Source organism: Atta cephalotes, assembly GCF_000143395.1.
Source record: "Atta cephalotes unplaced genomic scaffold scaffold00098, whole genome shotgun sequence".
In the NCBI taxonomy this organism is placed as follows: Eukaryota; Metazoa; Arthropoda; class Insecta; order Hymenoptera; family Formicidae; genus Atta; species Atta cephalotes.
The window spans coordinates 81,703-100,601 of NW_012130162.1; the positions used below are offsets into that span (position 1 = coordinate 81,703).

The window sequence follows — 18,899 nt, forward strand, 5'->3', positions numbered from 1 at the left end:
TAAAAAACAAAATAAAAAAAAAAAAAAAAAAAAAAGAAAACCAAGGGCATCAAGGGATATGCCGGCTTTAGCTTCCTGAGCCGCCTCCCAATATTTACTGGGGGAGCACGTGAGCATAACAGCCTGTGGCGAGTTCTTCTTCTTTTTCTTTTTCCCCTCCGACTTTCCCTTAGTTAGAGTTCGATTTCTGTCTTCTCTTCTCCCTGGAGGATATCTTTTGTTGCAGAGTTTTGTTTGGCTCCAACCATCGTCTTTTTTGTGGCCTTCCTTTCCATCACAGTGGCCTTTCCGAACCATTTTATCTATGTCCCCGGCATTTTTCCTTTCTTTAATTCCTCCGAGATTCAGGAAGGCGTCTGCTCGATCCTTTCCTCTTTCTGGTTCGTTCGCTAAAAGGGCCTCCTCCCCTTTCCTCCTTCCGGATTATCGTTTTATTGATTGTATGCTGAGCGGATTCCCGCTGATGGGGGACGCCCAGTCCTCGAAGGACTGCAGGAAGCACCTTCATGAGAGTAGCCTCCAGGCCCTCACCACCTGTCATCCGCTTAGGGAACAATGAAGGGGGGGGAGGGAGGAGCTTGACCTATCTCTCTGAGTCGATGATCTTTGAGGCCTTCCTTCGCGTAGTCAGCGGGCCTCGTCGAAGGAAGAAGCATATCGGGAGACGGGCCAGATCCGCTAGCCTGCGATTCCCCGACTCTCCATCGGGAATCGGATCCCTTAGAAACGAGCTGAAGCTGGACGCGAGGAGGCCGAATAGAAGCTGTACATGAGCTCAGGTCCCCCTGGCCAACGCCCAAGGCGAGACATCCGGGGAGATTTTTGTAAATGCAAGTCTCACACAACCTTCCGACTTCTCTCCAGGAGACAGGAAGGAATGCGTTGGAAGAGGCATTTCCTCCTCATTATAAAAAAAAATATATAATATATCTAAATATATAAAGATTATGCGTGGGTTTCTTCCGTGTCCAGATTCATTCTTGGATCTGAAGAAGAATGGATCTGGACACGGAAGAAATCCGCGAAACGCATAATCTTTATATAGAAAGGATCCGTGGAAGTCTCAAGAATAATATCTAAATACTACTTTGGTCAAAAAGTTCCCAGAATTCATTCAGAAAATTCAAAATACAAGTTTTATTCATTAAAAGTGATATTGTCTCCTTCAAAGTACCCATCGACTACAACGCACTTATGCCAGCGCTTGATCCAGCTCTCGAAACATTTCTGGAACTCTATCGGTATAGTCATCAGAGCCGTCTTCGATTTTTTCATTACCTCCTTTCGGCTGTTAAAACGCGTTCCCCGTAATGGTTTTTTCATGCCACTCATAAAAGGGTTTTCTTTAGAGTATCGCTGCCGAAACAGTTTCCCAATATTTCCAAGATTTTCACACCATTGAATCAATTTTTAACGCAAAATTGAATACAAACTCATTGTTGCAAATTCAACTCCATTTTTAAAACTGTAAAAAATCGAAAATACGTGCAGAGATAGATGTACTCAAGACGGCGTAACTTTTACAAATGTCAAGCTATGGTGATAAAATTTGGTGGGAATGTCAATGATAGATGTGACAATCTAACCAAAAAAACAGAACTTAAATCAGCTGACTCAGAGCATCACCTGGTGATAATTCCGGGAACTTTTTGATCAAGGTGGTATATATTTTTAAATTTATTTTTGTTATTTTTGAAAATGTTTTTCTAATATCCAAATAATAATAATAATAATAAAATTCTGTAAACAGTGAACACGAGGCAATATATTTTAAAGTTCTATGCCCTATAATGCCCTATATGATTTACAGGTAATATCGTCTTTGATTAATATCGTCTTTGAACTCGATCGTTTTATGTCTCCGTGAGCAGTTTAAATACTATGAAACAAAAAGAAAAAAAGGAATAAGTATAACATTAGGCAAAATAATTGAAATGTGCAATCTGAACTCCAAATTTAATTTGCGAAGATTTTAAAAAATATTAATCGCCAACGCACGACGAAATTGCATCACGCTTCGCAGTTTACATTTAGTAAATATTCAATTGGCACTAATCAAATAAATATTTATTAAAATTTAATACATTTTTCTTTCAATATATTAAAATTATCTGAGTGACAAGATTAGAATGTTACTTTCGACGCTTTCTTTCGAACCTAACCACATAATATCTTTTTATATATTTTTAATTCTTTATAATGATGTGTAGGCTTACTTATTCATTTAATTTTGATAAATTTAAAATTATTTTCAATTTTTTATCAATTTTATCATTTTACTTTATCACTTCAATCTGCATAAGATCGATAATGTTAGATGCCATTTTACTTCAGACTATTTACTCGTGACTCTCTTCTAGGGACACTAACCATACTCGCTAACGTCTACCTTGTAGGCTAAAACTTCCAGCCGTACATTTTGAGCGGTCGATGATATTAATAATGACGATTTCTTAAGGTAGCAGTATTAGCACGATAATACCGTTTAGTTCCATTCAAAAGTTTAGTTCCATCGCGATGCTTGATGGCGATATCTCACTTCCGCCACAGAGAGAAAATTTTCGATTGTGCCTGTCCAATGTCGCACACGCGGAAAGAAAATGATAGATAGACGCCGGTGCTGTCAGACGCTATCCCCTCTACTCCCTATCACTTCCTTCAGTCGTCACAATATACCAAAGAAAATTGAAATATTGCGTTCTTTTCACGTTAATATGTTTCTAATTGCACACAAACTTATTTGTATGTTAAATTTTAGCACATTTGTAGAAAAATCATTTTATGCTAATGTTACCTTAAAATAATGATAAAATTCAGAGATACAGAGATTTGCATCGCAATATCTCCATTCGTAGAGCACGTAAAAAAAAATAAAAATTTTTATTATACAATCCGAGTGGTAGTTACCGATTGAGTATATATAGAACTTGATCAATTCAATCAATAGTGAAACCCGATTATCAGTCTGCCGCAATTCGCTGGCTCACGTAAAAGAGCACAGCAGTGTCTCGCGCCATGAAGCTGCGCTTTTGTGTTAGTGTTAAAACACTACCATGTCTCCAGATTATAGAAACACTACAAATTAGTTCATAGCTATTGTCGGCCTTAGAAGCGAAAGGGTTAAAGAAAATTTAAGCAAAGGGAGATAATGGTACCTTGTTCAGTCGAGGATCTCTGAGGTGTCCGATACCCTTTACCATATTTATTGGTATCACATCTCCCGAAACCTCATGGATATTCCTTTGTTGTACGTCCTTCATAGCAACATGTGAAGATAGAAGCGTCCGCGTCCATAATCCTCCGTTTCTGCTACTAATCGATATAAAAATACGCGTGAAAAATTTACGCGTTTCTAAAGATTTACTTGTATTAATGTATTACATAATTCCATCAAATTGCATCAAAACAATATTTAAGGAGATTCTAAAGACGTCTGTTTTACCAATTAAGTAGAACTTTATATCCCAGTGAACACAAAGTTACATACAACGTACTTGTTAGTTGTAATTTCCCACTCAACAATATAACATAATGCACAACTGCACAACTGTAACATAATGCACATGTTATATTAACTTTGTGTTCACAGACAATTTATATGTCATTGACACGTTAATACTACATATTACTACATGAATATCTCATGCACACATATACATAAATTTTCCTATACGTTTTAATTAGATATCTGAATCCAATTCTAAAAATACTATGTTATTTCTTTATGCAAACTAATAATGTGAACTATTAATTCATAAGTACACATTGGCAAAAAAAATTTGAGTTGAAAAATTAAAATTGAATGGTTGCCACAACTAATAAGTGAAAGAGTTGTACAAATTTTATAGGAAGATTATTAATATTAACTATATAGTATTTTAATTCTTTGATATTACATATTCACTTAAATTATAGTTTTGAAATATAAATTTTAAATAACTATAATAAATTATGCATTAAATACATAAATACAATTCAATCATTTAGGGAAAGTGACTTAATAGTGATAACTACAGGGCGTCATTAAAATCCGGACAAATCGGACAATTTCTTTAAACAAAATGTTTTAATAAACAATTAAATATTACAAATTAAATATTACAAAAAATCCTTTTGGCACTTGAGGGATCTCTGTAGCGCAAAATTATTCAATATATCTCCCATTAGTTTGAATGACGGCCTCTATTCTCTAGTCTGAAGCGTTCGCACGCATGCTGTAGCGCTGTCCATTCTGACGAATGCTACCTTAATAGCGGTCTTTAATGACGTTACATTGGGATGCCGAGACTTGTTTGTGACTCTTTCAACGTAGTTCAAGGGATTTAAATCTGGGCTGTTGGACCAGAATTCCTTGGATCAAAACATATCGATTGTTTGAGAGCCAATTGTGAATTAAATGACTTGTGTGAACCAGTGCACCGTTCTGCTGAAAAATATATGGCCTTCCGGACGCCACAACTTCTATCCACGGCTTCATTACATCCATCAGAACAACGATTGCCCTGGGTCAAAATTGAGCCCTTTCAACGACTGCGGGGGTATTCTTTCGAATGACTTTTCCTCGCTGGCACCTTCGTTGGACTGTTCTAAAACCGTATATTTTGCCACAAACGTCATAAACGTTGATCTCGGGTATCCAAAGAACCGAATTATTTTCGTTGCTGAGCGCCCAGCGCGAAGGCCTTCGATGATCGCGGCTCTTCGATTATACTCCGCACTTAGATTCAACATTGCGGCCATTTTGAGAATATGACTGTTTACTAGAAGCGTCAGGTTTTCTCGGACGCAACAACCTTTGGCGGAGGCACAATATAGCGGAAAATTTAAATTGAAATTTATCCGGATTTTGATGATGCACCCTAGATAATAATTGTATAAGTTTTATACATAGGACTAGTGCACATATAGTTGGATAAATTATTTTATAGTTATTCAGTAACAATCTTATAGTTATTGTAACTGAAGTTAATAATTTACTATTTTAAAGTTATTGCAGCTGAAGCGGAATGATTATGACAAGTATTATAAGCTATCATGCAATATGTATAACAATTACATTAATTATTTAATGTTATAACAAAAATAATATAAATTATAATTATACAGAGTGAAATTCGAGGACAATATTATTACAGCATGAAACTTCATGAAAAATTAAGTCAAAAAATCTCTATTTTGCAATTTTCACAATTTTCCAATTAAAACAGACAGTATTGAAAAATTAATAAAAAATTCTGAAAAAATTCTTAGAGCTCTGAGAAAAAATAAACAATTTTTGTCTCTTGCTGTTTTTCTGTAAAGTTGATGATACTTGAGTAAAAAAATTATTGAAAATCAATATTCGGCGATATTTAATAATAATTAATATCTTGTCAACTATTGCGAAAATTGCAAAATGGTAGAAGACTTTTCGATCTAATTTTTCACGAAATTTCACGCCGTAATAATATTGTCCTCGAATTTCGAGATACTATATGTATACATACATATAATAAATTACTACTTTTTAATTAATTGTTAATTACATAAAATATTTTCTTGCATCACATAAAGAAAATATAAATAATTTTCTGTAAAATTCAGGTAAATAGATGTCGATTTTAATGCACTAGAAATCTTGTTTGATTCATTCATAATGGGGACGGGATTAATAATAATCGAATATCAAGAATTCAAGCGTGCTATTAACTCAGTATTAGTGTAAATTATTACCCCAGAAATAGAAACTTCTCGAAGTAAATTTATAACAATTATTGAATGATTTCTGATAGGCAAAAATTATTATGACAAAATGTGTTAATTATTCTAGAAACTTCTCGATGTAAATTTATAACAATTATTGAATGGTTTCTAGTAGGCAAGAATTATGACAAAATGTTTTAGAAAATTTATTATTTGATTTTGTTAAGGAAATAAAAATTATTTTGTAAGAAAAATATTCTTTAATAACGTAAGGTACGACCTCCGCACATTTAAGCTACAGAGATGGTCTTGAGCCAAAACGTCACGTGAGCGTCCGGCGAGCCTCAAGCAGTAGTGGGAATAGCGCGCCGGAAATATGCAATCTTTGCGAGCACTGATATATATAACTATGAAAATTGATGATAAGATCATTTTCAAATAAATGAAAAAAAATGTAAAAAAAATTGATTTTTCCAAATTTGATTTTGACTTCAAAAATGATCCTGTCGGCAATTTTCATGATTATATTCGTAACCAGCGCAAATAAAATAATAAGTTAATTAAAATATAGTTGTATACAACAATCGACAAGAAAATCAGAGCTTCCAGATTTTCAAAAGTTTATCCAAAAAATGTATTTAAAAATTAAAAAAAATTTGTATTATAAGAATACAATTTTTGCAATAATTTAACAATAATTGCAGAACTATGCACAAATAATTTTGACAATATATCTTTAAATTAAAAAATTTTTATTAAAAATTATTTTTATTGTCATCACCCATTAAAAATAATTGAGATGCTACTTAACTATACTATTAAAGTTGTGGCAACCATTTTTTTCTCTAGTCACAAAATTATTCATATACAGTCATATCAATTATATTATTTAATTATTTTGACAATATTTCTGCATTTAAATTAACTATTTTTATTACATAATCAATAAAAAATAATTGAAGTGCTGTTTAACTATAGAATCAACCACATGATATGAATATCTGGACGGAACATAAAGTCAGTTTATGAACGAGGGGACCGAGATCTACGAGAGGGAGGGGGGAGGGGGATCAACTATCTTGTCTGGTGACATTTTAGCTTCGAAAATCGATATATGTATTATGATATTTGTATTTCCAGTGCATAAAAATAGAATTTTGTGTGAGGCAAAGTTAATTCAACGGTTGTTTGCAATTAAAAATAATTTTCTGTTTATATTAAAAGAAATAATGAATATACATGTATATACCCGTTACTTCTTTTAATATAAACTGCAAATTATTTTCATACAGCCGTTGCATACAGCCGTTAAATGTTTACAAAATCAAATAATTAAAAAAGGGGCTCTGAGCCAAATTATTTTAAAACCAGAGAAAGAGAGAGAGAAAGAGGGGGGAAAGGAAAGATAATATAAAACTAAATTGCATATAATTGAACAAATTTCGATCTGTACACAAAGTCATAATTAACGTTACAAAGAACTGGTAATTGCAAATAGTAATAATTAAAGTCGCATAAAAATCCTAATAAAATCCAAAATCATGTTAAACATTATTAATATAAAATATATGATATTGCCTTGAATTTTATATTAATAATATTTTAACATGGCTTTATTATTAGAATATTAATTTTTATATGACTTTGTACTCGTAATTAATTATCGGTACGTTGTAACATTGATAACATTGAGTATTTCATACTCAACTCACTTCAGACTCAGTATACTTGAGTATTTCATACTCAGATTAATGACGTCATTATTTGCTTAGTTTGATAAAAAGTTATCACAGATAAGACAACACAGGTTCGAACTGACTTTTAAAGTGAGTTTACGAAACTCACTCATCAAAACATACGGTCTCGATCTTGTGCAGATTATAAACAAAAACACAATTAAATCTCATTGTCAGAATGTAAAAAGAACGCGCATTCAATTGAATTATGACATCATAAAAGAATTATCTGAGAATCGATGTAAATGGAAACTATTATTCTCATCACAGTATCCAGCAGCGATATCACACATAGGCTGCATTCCGTTTCACGCATGAAGCGGATGCTACATCATTTATTTCTGTTTAACATTCGAATATGAAAATGAATAACAAGGATAAATAATGCAGCATACGTGAAAAAGTCACAGTTACTTTATTATTTTACCATTTGATAGAAAGCAGTATCAAATATTGTCATCGGACAATATGGCGGCCCCCCCTCCTCTCCTAAAATCTTCACTCCACCCCCGCACCTGAGGGCTCCATCCAGATATTCATACGTCCATGGTCAACCAAAGTAATTATGACGATTGAATACTTGCTTAATTTTATGTATTAACTCAGATAGCCAAATCTGAAGAGGCAGATTTTGAGTAGAGCTATCAATTTCTGATTGCAGAAAGGCAACAAATTGTACACAAAGTTTGTACTAGACAATGTTAGCATACTGCTGTCAAAAATGTGACAAAGCCTGATAACATGCTATGTCCAGCATATTGGTGATAGAAATCGAATAGAGTTTGTATGTATAACCTGACGGCAGATTGGCAGTAGAAACTGAGCAAGATGCTATTTTCATACACAGCCTCGCTATGAGATGGATTTGCTTCTTGTAAGAAGAAAACGTCCAGGAGTCCTATAAAAATTGGCATATGTAAATCGAATAGGTAAATCGAATATGCAAATCTCTTAGAGATTCCTAAGCTTTTTTGGAGTGTGCTTTCTGAATCTCCGAATATTTCTTTGACTATTTTACAGCTTTCTAACATGTATTTTGAAATGTAAAGCTAATCGATAATATTTTAGCAATAAAATTGTACTTATTTCACATTATATATATAAATATATAACTATGTATAATTATGTATAAAAAGTTATTATAAAAAAGTTATTATAAAAAGTTTATATATATGTACGAAAAATTTCTTATAAGAAACAAAATTGATTTAAATAAAAATGACAGATCTTGCTCAATTTTTACTGCCAATTTGCTGTCAAGTTATGTCAGTAAATTTTGCTCGTAATCTGTTATCGTAATCTGTTTTCTGTCAACAGGTTCTGTTTGATTTCTGCTACCAGTCTATTTGCATAGAATGTTAACAGGCTCTGTCGATAGAATAGGAACAGAATGCGACATCAGTCTGTTAACATCTTCTGATCAAATATCTGCTACCAATCTGTCAATATCTTGCTAACATTTTGCTGTCTGAGAAAATTCAAAAAGACTTTATATTTTATATTATTTCATGTTCAACGATGATTTGACTTTAAATTGACATAAGTTTTTTTAAGTACAAAAATTTTTTATTATAATAATTGTCAAATCTGTAAAACGTTGTAAAAAAGTTAGGTTATCAAAATTTGCAGACATCTATCCAAAGTCAATTCTTTTCCAAATGAAGCCATTTTAAATATGATATTCATCTGGTGAAAAATTTTTCTCAGAATTTTTTATATATTATATATAATTATATATAATTATATATTATATATAATTATATATTATATATAATTTTATATATTATATATAATTTTTCAGAATTTCTATTTTTATAACTTTTTCACATTTTTATACGAATTGGAACATTTCTTAGAAATAGAGGATATCGGAAAGCATCTTGGGGTGAGATGAACGCCGCCATCTATAAAGCTGCTGAGCATCGGGTTCGTGGCATCGGATGAATCGCGAAAAACATGTGGCAGCAAGCGATTGGTTTAATGGCCGCCGTTTGAATCTGGAACTACGACACGTGTAATTCGCTCAAGTCTTGTCGTTAAGAGAATTACCAGTTGCTGATTCGCGCTCGCCTCTCTGACTCTCACAGTTGAGTAACTTTTCGTTTTGTTCTGTATTTTTTGTGTCATGTCGAATCGATTATAGTAATTGTGTGCTCGGATTATCTAGATTCGAATTTATCTTCTCGTAACGGACTTTATCAAGAATACGAGCTCTTATATGCTATCATGGCAAGCCTGGATTCCGCGAATACTTGATTGTAATTTCCTTAGTCACCTCTGAAGGTGATCATTCGGAAAATTAAGATTTTTCAATATAAAGTACGACTGTTAGACTGGCGTTAAAACACCGTCACCGTTGTCGCTAGTGGAAATACAATAGATCATATCAGATTCGGTTTACGGAGCGAAGCTCCAAATACTGATTGTACATCGGCTTCATTAAATATAATTGTTATCTATTTAATTTGTGTGTGGTTCTTGCAACCTATTTCTCCCGTCCTCCGACAATTTCCCCACCTTTGACCCACCTCTGTTGCTGTCGTGAATTAATTATACTACTTTAGCGCAGACAAAAATTATGGAAAAAATGGCACGCTCTCTCGTGCCTTTCGACCAACTTTGTTTAGTGAAAAGCTATGATAATTACGAAAAATCTGTTTAACTGTCGAGATCTTATATTGTATGAAAATTCTTTTGAGTAAGAGTCACAGAGCATACGACGAAATTGTGCCGTCGCTCGCAAGCACGGTTACAAATTTGACTCTACATTTTTTCTCAGAATTTTTCATATATGTTAATTATAAAATATTGTAAGATTTCTAAGATTTTTTTGTAAGTATAATTTTGGATGAAATGTTATGAAATCTAAAAAATTAAAAAATATTTTTTAAAAATTATGGGATGGAAAACTTCAGAATATTTCAGAATTCACTTGTATGAAAAATTCTGAGAGAAGATGTAAACTTTCCAAATACTTCTGAGTGTTTCTGAAAAATATTCCAATTCGTATAAAAATTATGAGATTTTCACCAGGGATTACTTTAAGATTACTATGATTCTAAATTAATGTTTTATCAAGATTATAGTAGGTTATAGTAGTATAGTTATAGTAGTATAATTAATAGTGTATATTAATTTTTTGAATTGCATTAAGTAATACTTGTCCGTTATCACGAATGCGTTGAAATACTGACGATTGTGTGTCCATTAATAATCTTACGTAAATACAATTCAAATATCATACCTTGAATAATTAGCACTCTATTTGTACAACAATAATATTCATGCATAATCTGTTTTCATTATCTAATAAATATTAATTTCGTATCAATAATTTATAACAATTTTAAAGTTATAAATAAGAAAACAATCTTAAATATCTTCTTGTTATATTTCCTTATCTTTCAATGTCTTATATTGTATCAAATAAATAATAAATAATTTTGATGTATATTATAAGGTTTTTTAACAATATTTAATTATTTTATAGATCATGAAACTATTCCGAAAGAAGAAAAAGTTTTATTTGTGATAAGAAATATTCGTAATTTTTTCTTACCTATAATAATTTATAATATTAATGAACAAAAAGATATTAAATGTTAAAAAGACATGTCCATTTTTTTTGTTTATCAAATATATTTTAATAATAAAAATAAATATTGCATTTTGTAATTATTATTAATTTTTTTTATTCATTCCGTACAAATAGATTTCATTTATATCTCAATAATGGTCATTGTCACAGTTACTCTTTAGATCCATTATATTATATATTACCGCGCTACATGGAAGTAATATGTGACTTTTGAAGGAGATTAAAAAATATTTATTTTTATACGTAAACAAGAAATAATTTCGATTACTAATATTTTCCTATTAATAATAGAAGCTTTAAAATAATTATTCGTACAAGAATTAAATACAAATAATAAAAATGGCATGTTGTTGAATTCTAACTTTACGTTTTTTCGTCATAATTAGCCCTATTTTTAAAGTTGCGGGAACCGTTTTTTTCTTTTATGTAGAGTTCGCGAGAGGATAAATAACGAGAATTCCATTCTTCTCTCATTCATAAAAATTAATTGTTCAATCTACGCAAACTTTATAATATTAAAGTTTTAAATTATTGCTCTGCAGATATGGGATCGAAGATAAATATAATTAAATTTAAGAATAAATTAAAATATGTAAAATAATATATTTCAGCTCGAAAAATGATAATAAAACAGTGTTTATTTTTTTTCAACGTGTTCCAAAAATCTGAAAAAATATTAAATACCATAATATGCAATAATATTTAATTGCTAAATAATTTCAGCAGTGATCAAACATATCATATAAAAATGTGAGGTTAAAAATTTTTTAAAAATAGAATTTTTTTAAAATAGAACTTTGAACAAAGAATGACAAAAAAAATTTCTTACTCTAATTTTTTTGATGTTCTTTAATCAATGATTTTTCTAAAGATCCGTTTAGATTTAGTGAAGAAAATAAACTAATAAAAAATTAAATTTTTTTATCTCAGAATGATGTAGCTCTATTAAGATGAAACTTACAAGGAGAGACTCACATATATAATATTAGGTGTACAACTTTGCTTCCGCCGTTTTTTTTCGAAATTCGAGGTTTTATTGTAAAAAACTGGTTATACATTTATGATTCAAAGTATTGTCCATCGCTGGCCACTACTTTCTCCCATCTTTCGGGTAGCGTACGAATCTCGCGTCGAAAAAACTGGTCATTTTTTGAGGCTATCCACGAATCGATCCAATTTTTTACTTCTTCATAAGACCGAAAGTGCTGGTCAGCCAGGCCGTGTGCCATTGATCGAAACAAGTGATAATCAGAGGAAGCAACGTCTGGAGAATACGGCGGGTGGGATAGGACTTCCCATTTCAACGTTTCCAAGTATGTCTTGACCAACATGGGGTCGAGCATTGTCATGCTGCAAAATCACTTTATCGTGTCTCTCGTTGTATTGCGGCCGTTTGTCTTTCAATGCTTGGCTCAAACGCATCAATTGCGTTCGATACCGATCGCCTGTGATTGTTTCAGTCGGTTTTAACAGTTCATAATACACTACGCCGAGCTGGTCCCACCAAATACAGAGCATGACCTTGGACGTCAAAATCATCGTTCTTGAAGCGTTGAAACCACTCACGACACGTTCTTTCACTAATAGCGGCCTCACCATAAGTATTTGAGAGCATTCGATGAGCCTCAGCCGCAGATTTCTTCATTTTGAAGCAAAAAATTAAAACCTCCCGCAAATGACGAGAATTTGGCTCGTAAACTGACATTTTCAATCGAGAATAACTTTATGATGCAGACACAAATCGACTAATGTTTCTATGGGGTTGATAGATGCTCAAGTTTATTGTATGACGTCTATGATCTATTTATTTCGACCACCACTTACCGCTAAAGCCATCTATAGGAAAACGGCAGAAGCAAAGTTGTACACCTAATATTTCACGAATTTGGATCAGCTTTTGATTATTCTGAGGCACCGAAAAATAATCTTTGTAATTGCATCTCTATGTATTTTTCGAGAAAATCGTAATTTTAGATCACAACAATTGGATACACATAATTCTAAAATTATAATTACGCTAACATAAATGATGGTCGTGATTCTTCATGTATTTATGCTATAATTCTTTTTTTCTCGTAATTTAGTTCGTTAATGTTCATCTATAGAACTATCTATAGAATGTGTCTAGCAGTTGCAATTTATAGTCCATGTAAATGATAAAATCGATTGAAAGTATTAAGTCGGTCGATAAGAGAATATAAGCATATTCTGTCACTTATAAAAGAATTAATACAATAAATTATAAATTATAAAACCAAAAGTGATGTTTACTGATTGTTCACATAATCGTTTAATAAAACAAGTTTTCATAAATATATTTAAGTATTGGGAGTACAAATTAATTCGGTTCGTTTTTTTGTGCATTCATTTCAAAACAAAATGAATGGACAGATCAATTAAAGTATTGTCCATCGCTGCCTACTACTTTTTTTCCATCTCTCAGGCAATTTTCGAATTCTATCTCGACAAAATGACTCGTCTTTGGAAACGATCCAATTTTCGATTTTTGCGAAAGAAGTGAACCGGTGACTTGCTGCTATCCTTCGGAACAATCAGTAATCAGAAAGAGCAAAATCCGGCGGGTGCGATAAAACATCCCATTTGAGCGTTTTTCCAAATATTTTTTTACGACTTTAGCGATATGAGGCCGAGCGTTGTCATGAAGAAGAATAACTTTATCTTTGCTCGTATTCCAGCCATTTTTCTCACAATGCATGGCTCAAACGAATCAATTGTAGCCGATACCGATCGCCCGGAATCGCCAGGATCAGAATTTCAGCAGCTCATACTAAACAAGACTCTTTTGATCCCACCAGAGCATAATCTTCGAACCATGAATGTTCGGCCGTGGTGTTGATGTTGAGTTTGATGGCAACGATTGATCAGGCTTAGCGTAGTATTTTTTCTTCTTGGTTGTCGTAGAATATCCTTCTCATCTCCAGTCACAATCTGATGCAAAAAACCCTTTCTCTGTTGTCTTTGAATCAGTTGTTCGCAAGTGAAAAATCGCCTTTTGGTTCGCCAACGTCTCTCGGTTCATAAGGCACCCAATTTCCTTGTTTTTGAATCATTCCCATAGCTCTCAATCGTACAGAAATGGCTTATTGAGTTACCCTTAATGCAAGCTTCTCTTGCGTTTGACTCTGATCTTCTTCGAATAATGCCTCTAATTCTTAGTCTTCGAATTTTGTTGACTGTCCAGAGCGGACTTGTCTTCAACGCTGAAATCTCCATCCTTGAAACATCGAAATCATTCCTACATGATTTATCAGTTGGAGTAGTGTCACCATAAACTTCGACAAGCACTCGATGGGCTTCAGCCACACTTTTCTTCCAATTAAAGCAGAAAATCAAAACCTCCCGCAAATGCTGCTTGATTAACACAAAATTCGACATTTCAAACACAGTAAAAATCAAGGTTTTTGTATTAAACTCAAAGCGATACAAACTGAATATTATAGCAGATGTTTAACTTTTCTGAAACTGCCAAAATCAGCTGTCACTATGAACTATTCATAACAGCTGGAGCCATCTTTAAGGAAACGGACCGAACTAATTTGTACTCCCGATACATCTATAAATTAAAAATTGTGTACATATACCTCAAATGAGAAAGCATAAGCAAAGATGTTAATCCAATAATAAAAAACAGTAAGTCAAATTAATTTTAGAAGCAAATTGTGATCCGAGTCAAAAAAATTGAAACATGTTCAGTCAGAACGTTCTAATGTAATAGAGGCTAGATTTTTGTGACAGTTATGAAAGTGGGGATGAGATTGGAAGCGGAAAAGAGATAGGAATAAAGGAAGAGAAGGAAATAAGAAGGGGAAAGAAATTGCAAGATCTATAGATAATAATTCGATAATGATTCAGTATCATTTTGTTTGTTTAATCCTAATTTTTGCGTTTTTATATGAACCATTTCGGAGATTAATCTTTTATTGTAAGACGGCGCTTTGTCTAAAATCTTTACATCCAATTGAAATTATGGTTGTAATTAATGGTCAGTATATATAATCACTGATGAAGAATTAATTTTTTTCTCTAATGTCCGAAATGTATTCATTAAATCTTATTTTCAATTTTCTTTTGGTTTGTCCTAATAGTACTAGCTTCACAGTCTTCACAACAAATATAGACAATATTATGATTAGTAAAAAAAATCTATTGATCTTTTCCTCTGGTTATAAGGCTTTTTAAAGTATTATTATATTAGGGATTGAATATACTAGTTTGCAATTAAACTTATTGGCTATAGGCAAAAGACTTTCAGAGATGGATTTTATGTGAATTGTGAAAAATTTTTCTTCGATATAAATATTTTATTTTATATTATTGTGGTATTTTATGTGATATTTTAATCTTTTTTTTATTGTTGAAAATGAAGGAAAGAAGACAGCTATTATTTAAAAAAACATGAATATCATCAACCAAATTCTTTTCGTGAAAACAAGATTGAGACAATTTGATTATTTTGTCCAGAAAATTAAAGACCTTTCTTATAACTCAGAGGATGGTATGAGTGAAAATTAAGAAATCTGCCTGAACAAGGAACTTTCTGGTATCTATCAAAAATGATCTTATAATTGTCAATAATAATCATAGTATCTAAAAGACTTAATTTACCATCAATACCGATCCATAGTGAATTGTAGTCTGATATATGAAGAATTAAATATTTCTAGTATTTCATTAGTACTTTCTGATGCAGCAGCTAGAACGATGTCACATACCGGAAGTATAATAATAATTTTACAGAAATTTTTGGATCGCTATTTCTTTAAGATCCTGCATATGTCTGCAATAATTGGCGACAATGGTGAACCTATTGGAGCATCGAAAACTTGTTTATAAATTTTGTTATTGAATGAAAAAAATATAGAGTTAAGAATCAGATGGATGGAAGCTAAAAATTCTTCTAATGAAATGCTTGTCTTTTTTTGTATAGTCCCATCTTTTTTTAACACTCTTTAATGCTAATTCTACCGGAACGTTAGTAAAGGACACAACAGCTAAGGATCAGTGTTATTAAACGAACCGGGTTTCTGGCGCATGCGTGATGAAGCAGCGAGCACAGTGGTGTAACATAATGTGTAGCCAGTGTAGGAAAAATGGGCGCGCGTAGTCTTGGCGGGCTCTGCGTAAGGCAAGGCAAGTAAAGGTAAGACAAATATAATTTTATTTATTTAGTTTTATTTTAAATATATTTTATTTAAATATGGATTTAAAAGAAAAAGGAGCAAAGTTAAAATTAGAGCATTTCAATCTTCATGGCTAGATGAGAACATGTTTAAAACATGGTTAGTTTCTTATCACTAAGAAACAAAGCAATATGTACTGCAAGCAATAAACTTATCAGATTTAATTCAACACTCACAGACAGTCAAACATATTAAAAATATAAATTAAAAAAATCAATTACGATAAATTAATAGAATTATCACATAAAAATAAAGTTAAATGAGCTGAAATTAAATTAGCATTTTATGCTGAACATAATATTGCTTTTTATACCGTAGATCCTTAGTTCCACTATTAAAGGATATATGGAGACTAAAATTTACAAGATTTTACATTAGGCTGACTGAAATGTACAAATATTGTTAAAGATATAATAGCAAAATGTGAAAAAGTTGTTGATAATTTACAATCTTCTAATAAATTTTCAATTTTAATCGATGAAAGAACCGATTCAAGACTCAAAATTAATGTGTGTTCTTATCCGATATGGTTCTCCTGTAAATAAAAAAGTTGTGATACAATTATTAGAATTAGTTTCTTTAGATGCTAGAGATTGTTCCGCAAATAAACTTTTTAAAGTATTTAAAAATTTTTTAGAAGAAAAAAAAATTCCATTTAAAAATATTGTCGGAATGACATCTGACAATGCATCAGTTGTGATTGAATATAATAATTCTTTTATGCAACGTCTCAAAAGAAGATTACCGCGATTAATAACATTAAATTGTATTTATCATTCCTTCACGATTGTTGCTAGTAAAACTTGCAAAAAATTGCCTTCATCTTGCAAAAGATGATTTAATTAGAAGTATTTGTATTTATATTTCGCGAAACGATGTGCAATTTTACGAGAATTTCAAGAATTCTTTGAAGTGGAAAGGAATAAGTTATTAAAATTATCAAACATTAGATGGCTCGTTTTACAAAAGTGCGTTGTAGAATTCTTGAAAATTGGAACGTATTATTTTGTTTTAATAGTAGTTAAAGATAAATTAAAATCTGGGAGTTATTTTATCTCATCTAAACACAACCAAAGCATATTTTTTATTTTTAAAATATATGTTAAATTTTTTTAATAGCTTTCATGCTTGTTTCCAGTCGCGTAAAATTTTAATTCACCAATTATTTGAAGGTAGCCAACAATTGATTCGTTCATTAGATCGAAATTTTATAACAGTAAATTCTTTAAAATGTATTAATAATTTAAATGTAGATAACGAACAAAATATATTAAATTTAGAAAATATTCATGTTGAACTGTGAGAATGTGAGAATTTTTTAAAATTATTACCTTTTGAATGTGGACAACAAATTAAATTACTATGTTTAGACTTTTATAAAACAGTAATTCAAGAAATGCTTAAACGCTTACCGTACATGGATCTTCTTTTTAAACATTTAACTTTTTTAGATCTGAAGATTGTTCTTTATGATGAAAGTAGAATAAAAATTAAAGATTTATCTCATATTGCTATGATTGTAGAAGACATTACTCAAACAGATATTACTCAATTAGAATGGCGCATTTTATCATTCATTTTTGACGCTAAATAAACAAAGGAATTAGTTTCTTTAGAAACTGATGAAATGGGGCAAAATATTAGCACATAAAAAAAAATTTTAATGATGAAATAATGTTTCCAAATTTACAGTTATTAGTAGAAGCTGTTCTTTACCTCATCCTAATGACAAGGCCGAATAAATTTTTTCTATAGCAACAGACGCCAAAAATAAAAAAAGAATCCGATTATCTAACGATATTGTTTCTGCAATTTGCGTAATTCAATTCGGTCAAGTTTTCAAGCAGGAAGCATTAATTGTATTAATTTCGAAATTGATCCTAGGCATAACGCACAAAATTTATATGGAAATAAAAAAACATATCAGATGAGACTTAATATAATTTTGCTTTTATTTTTTTTTTATTTTCCTTAATGACATACATCTAGTCAATATTTGCCAATACATGTTAGAATTATTATATTTTCTGTTACATGTTAAAGTTGTTATATTTTATACCACATGTTATTATTATTAATCATTTGTAATGTTTTCAGATTTTAAGTTAATTTAAAGACATGTGATTATTTAAATCATTAATAATTTTTGTTAATTTTTGTTATTAGATTTATAAATATAAAGTGCAAGTTTTTATAATATAATTAAATATTTATGTTCTGCTTGATTTTAATTTTATTTTTATGTTATTATCAAATATTTTAATATATTTTTGCAATTTTTTTAATATTAGATATTTTTAATCTTTATTAAATAATATTAACAGTGTTTTTTTTTGTATTAAATACAAATACATCACAAAATTTTATAACTAAATATATATTTATTTTATGAATATTGGTAAGGTTTTTGGCAGTTTCCCTTGCAACAAATGTTGGTTCTATGAAATTCTGTCAAATTAAATATTATATTTTAATTTAAAAAATTATTTCATATCAAAAAATTATTTTATTTTTTTCTCGTTTTCAGCTAATATTTTATTATTAGGCACAAATTATTAAGTTTAATATTTATATATTCATATATATATACACATGAAATGTATAAAATATATTATATATATTTATATATAGGATATTATGTATACATATATATATATATATATATATATATATATATACANA

General features: G+C 30.8%; 2 protein-coding genes across 2 annotated transcripts in view; one reads left to right on the forward strand and one right to left on the reverse strand.

Annotated features, from left to right (window-relative positions):
* Positions 1–4,740, reverse strand: part of LOC105624982 (NADP-dependent malic enzyme) — a 25,777-nt gene extending 21,037 nt beyond the window's left edge. The window contains exons 1-3 of the mRNA XM_012206324.1: positions 4,502–4,740; positions 3,495–3,547; positions 3,156–3,352 (exon numbers count right to left, since the gene is read on the reverse strand). Coding sequence (XP_012061714.1) covers positions 3,156–3,352; positions 3,495–3,547; positions 4,502–4,740 — 489 coding nt within the window. The remainder of the gene's footprint in view (positions 1–3,155; positions 3,353–3,494; positions 3,548–4,501) is intronic.
* Positions 4,741–16,127: 11,387 nt separating this feature from the next.
* The window catches only part of LOC105624983, a 27,166-nt gene continuing 24,394 nt past the window's right edge, over positions 16,128–18,899 (forward strand). The window contains exon 1 of the mRNA XM_012206325.1: positions 16,128–16,167. Coding sequence (XP_012061715.1) covers positions 16,128–16,167 — 40 coding nt within the window. The remainder of the gene's footprint in view (positions 16,168–18,899) is intronic.